The following is a 9,763-nucleotide window of genomic DNA, read 5'->3' as shown; positions in this document are numbered from 1 at the left end:
GGCAGGAGCACCGCTCCCCGCTGGGTGCCCCCGGGTGCCCAGGTGTGACCCCGCAGCTCCATCGGACGCTGCTTTCCCCCACCGTTACTGTTTGTTTTTCCAACTCAGAACTGCAGAAGAGTTTAAATGTGCTGGGCTCAGTCTTGCATAGCCCCTGGAGGGCATTGGGTGTCCTTTTGTGGAGGCCACGCAGCCTGGAGAAGGGGCTGTGCTGCCCATGCTGGAGAGCCAGGCTGGTCCTTTGACCTGGGAATGGTGAAGGTGTCTGGGTGGCAACCCGCCCAGCCGTCCCGACTGTTCCTGGCATAGCTCGTTTCCTTCTCCGCTCAGGAAGGGCAAAGCCAAGTTTGCCTGCACCCCTGAGCAGCTGGGAGGCAGGTCTGAGTGCAGGCAGGACCGGGCTGTGGGATGCTCTGGGTGGCAGACAGGGTGCTGAGAAGTTCCCTAAATTGTTGAGGGCTTGGACACTGCCACACACAGTGCTGGGCTGCCCTCTTGGGCAGGGGTGCTCGTGCCTGTTTCTTTTTCCCAGCCTGCAGCAAGTCCTGTGCAGGAGGTGGGATGAGGAGTGTGCTGTCCCAGGGCAGCTCTGGGTGTCTGGAGCAGGATTTCATGTGTGTCTCCTCTCCTTCGTGTCATAACTCCTGCCAGTTCCAGTGGCTGGACAGAGCACTCATGCCTGCCGGGTGAAGGGTTGATGGCCTGCAAGAGCTTTGCAGTGCTGTGGACAGAAAATGCAGCCCAGCTGCCTTCACCAGCTTTTCGGATACTGTGCTGTCTGTAGAGAGCGCTGAAGGTATTTTTTTAGGAGCACAGAGTGGCTTTATTGAGTTTGTCTGGTGGGTTCTCCCCTACACCTCCCAGCTAATCCGGGTGGGAGTCAGAGCTCAGGTTACAGCAGCTAATCCCAGACTACAGCCCTGCTGGTAGGGCTGTAATCTCAGGGTAGAGCCTCCTGCCCGGCAGGGCTGGGAGCCCGGGAGGCCGGGCGGTGTCGGGTTTTTATGGCCGCACTGGGGATGGGAAGCGCGGGCGGCCCCGGACAGATGGATGCACAGACAGATGGATGCACGTGCGTGCAGCAGCCCTGCTCTTGGACAGGAGACAGGCTGGGGTTTGGGCTGAGCATCGTTTGTGTTTGGTGGGGTCCCCAGTGTGGCTCTGAGTGAGCAGCTGGGCTGGTGGTGCTCCCTCTCCTTCGCTGGTGGCCGTGGTGTCCCCAGCGTGATGTAAGCCCTGCCTTCAGGGGCTTTCTGCTGCCCTGTTGGTGCCTCTCTGTCAGAATCTGACACCCCACAGCCAAGTCTGAGTTTTCTCTCCACGAGGGATGTGCTGGAGGCTTGGCAGTGGAGGGTCACAGCCCTGTCCTGGAGGTTGTTTTGAGCTGTGGTCCTGAGATGTGGAATGAGCCTGCTCCCCTTGTTGGACTGTGTACCTTCCCAGAATAAGTTCAGGCCCATCTGTGCTACTTCTGTGGGGTGTTATGGAGGTAGCTTGGTGTTCCTCCTGCTCTGCTTGCTTTGCTGCTCCCAAATACCAGCAGGAACTGGTGATCTGTGCCATGGAACTTGGAGTTTTCTGGCTTTTAGGGAGTTTCCTTTAGTTGCCGCAGGTTTTTGAGATACAGGGACTTGGGGATGGTGCTGCTTCTCCCTGTGCATGAGAGGCTTGGAAAGGATTTGTGCTGGGGACACAGTGGTAGCGGTGGGACCCTGGATGAGGTCTGGCAGGAGACTCATTCCTCTTTCCCACTGGCAGCCCTGGGATGAAGCAAGTATCCAGGGGAGCTGTGCCTGGGCAGTGCACATCCCAGCTGCCTGCACCAGTAGGATGGTACAGGCAGCTTGAGGGGGGCCTGTGTCTCTTGGGGGGGAGCATCAGCTCTTCTGCCCTGCGTAAGCATGGGTTAAATGGTTCTCTGCTTTCCTGAGGTGGAGCTGGAGGATCGTCTGTCCCAGCACAGAGAGCTGCCACTGTTGCCGCTCCCTCTTTAACCAGTGTTTTAGCAAAATCCGTGTTTAATTTGGTTTGAATCTCAGCTCTTTCATCAGGCCAGCAGGATGAAAGCCATAGGAAAGGTCTCCTCGTGGGGCTGATTTGGGCCTGTTTGTGCAGAGATTTGATCTCCCCTGAATGTGTGCATGGCCCCCCTCATTGTTAGTGCCACCGGCTTCCCCTCTGCTGGGACAATAGTGCCTTATCTCCCCCCTTATCTCTCTTCTCTTCCTAGCCTGTATCCCTGTCAGGCAGGGAGGGCGGGACCTTTGGGAAGAGCCAATTATGCAGATGGAGCAGTGAGAGGTGCTGTGTCAACCAACATCCCTTTTCTGGGGACAAGAAGAGGGAACCTGTCCCAGCTCTTCCCTGCTCGCTCTCCCCTCTGTGCTCCTGTAAGCCCCACGAGGAGGTGCTGTGGTGGGATCAAGGATGTTCAGAGATCCCTGTTGCTCTCTGGCCCCTCGGTCATGCTGGGGCAGCATCAGTGGGTACCTCACCTTGCTGGGGCTGTGGGTGCGGGAAGAGCAAGGTGACCATTGTTTGGGATGCTGGAAGCGTCCATGGTGGAGGCTGTGGGTGCGCTGGCTGACCTGATCCTCCACCTCAAGTGAAACCATGAGGGATCAAGGTGGGATCCATCCTTTGTAAACCCACCTCTCCATCTTTACTTTGGTGTGCTCCAAGCCAGAGCCTGCAGACAGGGCACTCCAAAGCTTGCTTGACTGGAGCATGGTGGTCACGAGCCAAGGCAGCCGGCTGTTGCTGGGGGGGTGGTACTGTGGGCCCTGTGAGGTGGGAGGGTCCCAGTGGCAGGGACAGCATTTTTTAAGCTGCTCCAAAAGCACAACAGCAATTAGGAGCCCTGCTTTAGATTTTGCCTAGGCCGTGAGAGTCTGCTGGGTCCCTTCCTTCTGCTGGTGAGGAAGTTAACAAGGAACCCCTTGCTTTCCACTGCAGGTAGAAGAAAGCACAAAAAAGGCAAGGAAAGTAGATGTAGAAAAGCAAAAGGGTGGGGAAGAGGCAGTTGTGGAGCCAACTGTGATGGGGGAGTGTTTTTAAATCAAAGCACTCTTCTAAAAAGAAAACTTAAGCCCAGCAGATCTACTCAGCAGTCAAGTTCTGACTTTTTTTTCTTTTCTCAAAGCTATGTAATAATCATTAAATGCAGGGGATACTTTGTAAAATAGAACTCAAGAGAAGGGGGGAGGATGGAGCAGAATTTAAATTTAAAATTGGATAGAGATACAAAGCCCCTTAGTTCGCCATTTCGTCTTAATGCAGCTGGAGCTGGACTTGACAAGATGCTGCCCAGAGCCTGTGGTAAATGTTTTACGGTACCATGTATCAGCCAGATCAATTCTACTACGCTTGAGGGAGTGCAGATAAAATGGCTTAAAGATTCCCCTGCTGAAAGCGATAGTATCATCATTTATGCTGCAGAAGACAGATTTAGTCGCCTGACATTTATTTGGCCACGGTGTACTTTGCAGATTTCACACCCGGGGACCATAGCCAACCTGATGATGTCAGATGTGAGCTGCAAGAAAAGGAAAAAAGAAAGAAAAAGACACCAAAAAGAAAATAGCGCTGTTCCTCTTCGGTCAACCCGGATGAGTTTTGTGAAGTGTCTTGGTTGTTTTGCTCCACGGAGCTCTTTAGTGGACAAGAGTAGGATGTTACTGAAATGGTCCGTCCTGCGCGCGCTTTGTGGTACGAAATGGTGGCAGAAATACCTGTTAACTTATGTGATTTCTTTCAATCCTGTCTGGCCTGTAGGTCACTCGAACTCCAAACTGAGCGAACATGAGCGCGCTTGATTTGACATCCATCCTTGATTTCCTGGAAACAGCCAACCTGACCGAGATCAACTGGACGTGCAGCAACGGCGACTGCATCACGGTGGATGCGACAACATGCCCTGGCACGCTCAACAAAAGCGCCCTGCTCTACACCCTGTCCTTCTTCTACATTTTCATCTTTGTCATAGGGCTGGTGGCCAACTCGGTTGTGGTGTGGGTCAACCTCCAAGCCAAAATGACTGGCTATGAAACCCACCTCTACATCTTCAATTTGGCCATCGCCGATCTGTGCGTCGTCATCACCCTCCCTGTGTGGGTCGTCTCCCTCATCCAGCATAACCAGTGGCACATGGGGGAAATCACGTGCAAGATAACTCACCTTATATTTTCCATCAACTTGTACAGCAGCATCTTCTTCCTGGCTTGCATGAGTGTGGACCGCTACCTGTCTGTGGCCTATTTCACCAACTCCAGCAATCGCAAGAAGAAGATAATCCGTCGCTGCATCTGCATCCTGGTGTGGCTCCTGGCCTTCTCCGCATCCCTCCCAGACACCTATTACCTCAAGACGGTCTCTTCCAGCAATGAAACCTACTGCCGCCCCGTCTATCCGGAGGAGAGCTTCAAAGAGTGGCTGATTGGCATGGAGCTCATCTCTGTCGTGCTGGGCTTTCTTATCCCCTTTCCCATCATTGCTGTCTTTTATTTCCTCCTTGCCAAGACCATCTCTGCCTCCAGTGACCAAGAGCGGAAGAGCAACGGGAAGATCATCTTCTCCTACGTGGTGGTGTTTCTCGTCTGCTGGCTGCCCTACCACGTGGCTGTCCTGCTTGACATCTTCTACAGCCTTCATTTCATCCCCTTCAGCTGTCACATGGAGAACTTCCTGTACGCCACTCTCCACATCACTCAGTGTTTCTCTCTGGTCCATTGCTGCGTCAACCCCATCCTGTACAGCTTCATCAACCGCAACTACCGATACGAGCTCATGAAAGCCTTTATTTTCAAGTACTCTGCCAAAACAGGTCTCACTAAACTCATCGACGCTTCCAGGGTGTCGGAAGCAGAATACTCTGCTCTGGAGCAAAATGCCAAATGACTGCAACCCCATGAAGAAACCTCCCTGACTCTCTGACCTGGTGTTTCCTTGTGTGTTGTGGTTTGTTGTTTATTTTTTAACTCCCTCCTTCCCATGTGCTTGTTATGAACGGGGCATGAATTCCAGCCTACAAAAGAGAGAGCAAAGTGTAATTTAAGAGTAGAATCAGTTGCGAAGTGGAAGTGGTACCAAAATTAAAACCTTTCCTCCTCCTAGCCCAGTCTGGACTTCTCAACAACGCTATGCAAATGGAAATGACTTCCTAGCAGACAAAGCCATTGTGTACCACAAATAACACACATTTCCAGGATAAGCTTTTCCTTCCACGTCTAGATTCCCTCTTGTCTCCTTGTATATGTTTTTATATATAGTGTGTTGTATTTAAAAGCTCAAGACTTTATTTTCTGGCTCTTGGTGTACCTTATACAATTGTATTTGAAAGTTAAATATATTTTTATCATGTATTTGAAGTATATTGCTGATGAGTGTATCCAGAGTGCTGTAGTCTGAGTGTTAGATTGCCGTTTGGTTTCAAGAGGATGCTGATAACCAGAATGGAAATGGTCTCTTAGGTGCATCCTCCCTGGCTGACACACTTTATCGACCGTAGCTTTATGTGGTGTCATACCCACATGTCTGGAGCATGAAATGTATGTAGTGTAATATAGCTGCCATCATGTTAAAATTAACAGTATTGTCAGAGTCATTAACTCCTGTGCCCCTGCTTCACCAAGGTGTGTCCTTCTGCACAGAATGAATGATCTTACTGCTGAGAGTTGTCTCTATTTGTAAGTTATTTTTTTAAAATAAAGATCTGCAAAAAAAAAAAGCTATGCCTGCCAGTGGTTTGACTTGCCATGCTCCTCCTCCTAAAAAAAAAAAAAACAAAAACAAAAAGAAGAAATCCCAAGGCCACCCTCTGTCCTTTGGTGCAGGAGCAGACAGGTCAGTCGGTGTTTTCCTGGTGTTTGCTGGCAGTGGCCAGAAACCACTGATGGAGGAGTGTGAGACGGCACCGGTGTGTGGTGACTGGGGAGGAGCAGATCTGTGGAGGGCTGTGCTGTTGGGAAAGGTAAAACTGATGGATTTATAAGGTGAAAACCGTTGGGAGTGATGAAAAGCTGTGTTTTTCTAGCTCAGGAATAAACACGTGGAGGAAAACTACGCAAGCGTGCAGATGGAGCGGATATTTGGACTAATCCAGGTTCAGTGCTCCATGGGTTTTGCTTGTGATGGAATTGGGGGGTTAGTGGTCCTGACAGCACTAAATCCCTTTTTATCTCCTCTTCCCTTTGTTATGGTTTGCACGGGCAGGATGCAGCTGCTGTGGGACCCGTGAAGTGGAGCTTTAGGCCAGCGAAGCACTCGAGTCGTGGCTGTCTCAGGACAAGGTATTTAATGTCAACCCGGTGATGTCTCCCAGCCGCCGCTGGTGTGAGTGTTTTACAGCTCCAGCACAGCGCTAACTGTGAAGGCTGCGCTTCAATTCCTGTTAAATCCAAGCATGCCCTCCTCTCTCTGTGATCCCAACTGCCAAAACATCTTGACTGTGTTTTTGTTTCTTTCTCCGTGTTCCGTTACTGCCTCCTTGAAGGTCAGGCTGTAAAAATAGATGTTTACCAGCACTGCCAAATCTGCCATCCCCTCGTTGTGCTGGTGTCGCTAAGAAAGCACTGGTCCGTCCCCAGATGGGGAGAAATCCCAAAAGAGAGAGGATTTCTGTTGGCAGAGAAGGGCAGCTGGCATAGCTGTGACAATGGAATGCCAGTGTAACTTTCTGTGCTGATGCTTCTTATAAGCAGTGGATGTTTTGAGCTTCCTGTGAGCCTTTCTTGAGGTACTGCTGAACTGCAAGGAAAGTGCTCCCTCATGCTGACAGATAAAATTGGTTAATGCTGAGATATTAATTTCCTGCTTTAGCTGGGCATTGTTTCCCATGCCTCAGCATCGCTCTGTGTCCTCTCCAAAGGTGCTGGATATGTCTCTGGCACCCCCTTCCCATCCACCTACGGGGTCTTGCTCAGTTTGGAGCAGCAGAACTGTTTCAGATCAGGTTTCCTCTCAGACAGTGTGTTGTTTTCACGTGGTACTGTAGCTGGTTTGGATTGGCAGAAACTCATGGATATTTTTTTTCTCTCTGCAGTTTGGTATTCACAGCACAGTGTCAACCCTGGAGATACCCTGGGTGGTGCTGAGTGTTGGGGAGATCCTGCAGACCTGCTGCAGAGACCAGACTGATAAAGTCTCCAGGCCTCTTGGTGAGGTGGATCGTGGTGGGACAGTGCCTTTTTGCAAAAGCAGGGTCAGACAGAGAGCAGGTAAAGGTCAGGACCTTGACCAACAGCTGTATTGTGCACACACAGGTCCTTTCCAGCTCCTCAGAAGGAATGACCTGAGGCTGAGCACCCATCATCTTGTCTCCTTGGCCCTTGAGAGGACGAGGGGAGCTGGAAGGCAGCACCCCCACACACCAGCAGCACTGGGCTGTGGAAAGGGGAACAAGGTCCTCTCCAGGGATCAGCACTGGTGGGTGGCCCTGAGGTGGCCATGACTCTGTGGTGAGGGTGGTAGTGGGCAGAGGGTGGGAGATGGGTGGAGTGCAGAACAGTGCAGGGGGACAGAAGGATGGAGTTTGTCACTGTTGCATATTTCTCATTAGGACTTTGTTTTCATGTAAAAAATTCCCCAAAATCAAACTGTAGTAGAGGTATAATAGGAAAAAACATGTCTGTGTTCTAGGAAGCTTTCCTCATGGCTTCGTGTGATACAATACCCCAGATGGTGTTTGTACTCAGACCAAAAAAGTGAATATGGACCCCTTGGAGTCTGATATGAGGGAATTTGTCAGCAGATAACAGGTGAGTGAAAATGGGAGTTTGCAGATAGGTGTGACTGTGACTTGGAGTGATTGATGTGATGGCAGCTGTCACTTTGTTTGGCCAAACGTCCCAACTCTGGAAATTGGGGTGTTCAGGAAGAACTCAGGAAGAATTTCTTCATGGAAAGGGCAGTTGAGCATTGGCAGGGGCTGCCCAGGGAGGTGGTGGAGTCCCCATCCCTGGAGGTGTCCAAGGAATGACTGGACATGGCACTTAATGCTCTGGGCTGGGTGACAAGGTGGGGATTGGGCACAGGTTGGACTCGGTGACCTTGGAGGTGTTTTCCAAGCTCAATGATTCTGTGTTATGAAGGGTCCCCGCTTTTCCTGCTGTGGCTTTGTGGCTGCCTGTGCCCGGGGATCTCCTTTGTTCCTCTGGCAGCTACAGTTGTACATGAGGGTTCAGGTCTTGCCTTTGCCAGGAGCTCAAATTCACTGTTAACACTTGGGTGGAAAATAAGTAAAAATCAGGCATAAGCCACTTTGGAGCGAGTCCTCCTGCTTAACTCTTGGGCTTTCTGGCTGAAAGCATCTCCACGAACCTGAGACAGGCACTGAGCAAATAAAAATATATCTGCTCTGCGAGAAAGGGTTTATTTCTTTTCTTACATAGAAAGTGCAGTCCTGCTTTATTGTTACTTAAACACAGATTTCCTTTTATGAGCCATAAACGACATTCAGGTGTAGCACAGTGACTTTAAATCAGCTCCTCTGGCAACCATCTAGGTAATGTACTGTAAGGAACGCCCAACTGCCCTCTTTCTCCTTGTGCTAATTCATCGTTTCAGTGCTGCTGACTTTAGATACTTGCCTTTCATGAGTTCACTGAGCATAAAAGCCAGTTTAAGTTCCTAAGAAGCACGAAATAACTCAGCTGTGAGCAATATTGAAGCACGTGGGGGCGGTGGCGCTGCCAAAGCCAGCTCTTTATTCTGTTTCAGGGAGTTTCTGGATGAGGAGAGAGTTGAGCTGGTACTTTTAAAGGTGATGGGGTGTGGGCTGAGCAGGGCATGATGTGATGGGGATGGGTTTTGGGAGGAACTGATGTGTACAAGGCCCAGGGTTTGCTTCAGCCTCCCTGCTCCGTTATGGTGTGTGGCTGAAGAGCATCCGAGCCAGAGTCTGCTCTGACTTACACCCCGGATTTACAGTGGGATAATGCTGCTGATTTAAAAGGAGCTATCTGGATTTATAGGGCTTCTTATAAGTAGGATCAGGAATTTTAGCCATAATCCTGTGCAAATGTCTGGGTGTGAGTGGCGATGTGCACATCTGCATCACTAATGCAGTGTAATACCCACATCCAGCCCAAATGAAGGATGTAATAACAGCAGAACAACAGACAAGAACAGTGTGAGTTTGCTTTCACAGAAGTACTTGCATTAAAGGGTTATAATGTGATTGAAACCAGGCTCACAAAGATCCTGGGCTGGATAATCCAGCTGTAACACTAAAACATGTGGCTGATTTTGTAGCATCCACTGTCACGAGAAAAATCCGTCTCCTTCCACTTTGGTAGTTGCTGTTTGAAAACAATTCATTTTTTTCATGTAAGTCTCCATCTATTTGTTTTTCTGGCATCATGTGGAATACGTGTGAGGCCCTTGCTAAAGCTCTCTATCCTGGAACTGTGAAAACTTCATAGGGCCAAAGAGATACCAACATCCCAGTGATGTGAGTCCAGGGAGGCCACTCAGTCCTAAAATCTTGAGCAGGATGGCACTGGAGTGAGCATCAGAGTAAGGCTTTTTCAGTTATTTACCTTACCAGGCAGGTCGATATCTTTACAGGGAAGCACTGGGAAACCAACCAGGCTCTCAGCAGATGATGCTTCTTGACATCAGCTGGTTTGAAGCCAGCTCTGATGATGGATGTTGCCTCTTGCCTTTAGGTTAACAGGGGAAAAATCCCAGCCCCCTCTCATGTTTGCTCTCTGTACAGTGCTATTTCCAGACTAAAGAAAAAGAGTTAAATTACATTTTAACAGAA

At 50.0% G+C, this 9,763-nt stretch overlaps 1 protein-coding gene and 1 long non-coding RNA gene across 3 annotated transcripts in view; both read left to right on the top strand.

Annotated features, from left to right (window-relative positions):
* ACKR3 (atypical chemokine receptor 3) overlaps positions 1 to 5,669 on the top strand; it is a 7,855-nt gene extending 2,186 nt beyond the window's left edge. Inside the window, exons 1-2 of one of the 2 annotated variants that reach the window (XM_027668072.1) lie at positions 2,885 to 2,955; positions 3,775 to 5,669. In XM_027668072.1, the coding sequence (XP_027523873.1) occupies positions 3,802 to 4,896 (1,095 nt within the window). In that variant the 5' untranslated portion in view covers positions 2,885 to 2,955; positions 3,775 to 3,801 and the 3' untranslated portion in view covers positions 4,897 to 5,669. Of the gene's footprint in view, positions 1 to 2,884; positions 2,956 to 3,774 lie in introns of those variants that run through there. The other variant, XM_027668071.1, reaches the window with a different exon arrangement.
* A 1,077-nt stretch (positions 5,670 to 6,746) lies between these two features.
* The window catches only part of LOC113959211, a 28,049-nt gene continuing 25,032 nt past the window's right edge, over positions 6,747 to 9,763 (top strand). The window contains exons 1-2 of the long non-coding RNA XR_003531738.1: positions 6,747 to 7,214; positions 7,636 to 7,754. This is a non-coding gene — a long non-coding RNA (uncharacterized LOC113959211). The remainder of the gene's footprint in view (positions 7,215 to 7,635; positions 7,755 to 9,763) is intronic.

This window comes from Corapipo altera, unplaced genomic scaffold (assembly GCF_003945725.1).
Source record: "Corapipo altera isolate COAL_440 unplaced genomic scaffold, ASM394572v1 183, whole genome shotgun sequence".
Classification (NCBI taxonomy): Eukaryota; Metazoa; Chordata; class Aves; order Passeriformes; family Pipridae; genus Corapipo; species Corapipo altera.
The sequence above is the reverse complement of the archived record's forward strand: the minus strand, read 5'-3'. Positions and strand labels throughout refer to the sequence as shown.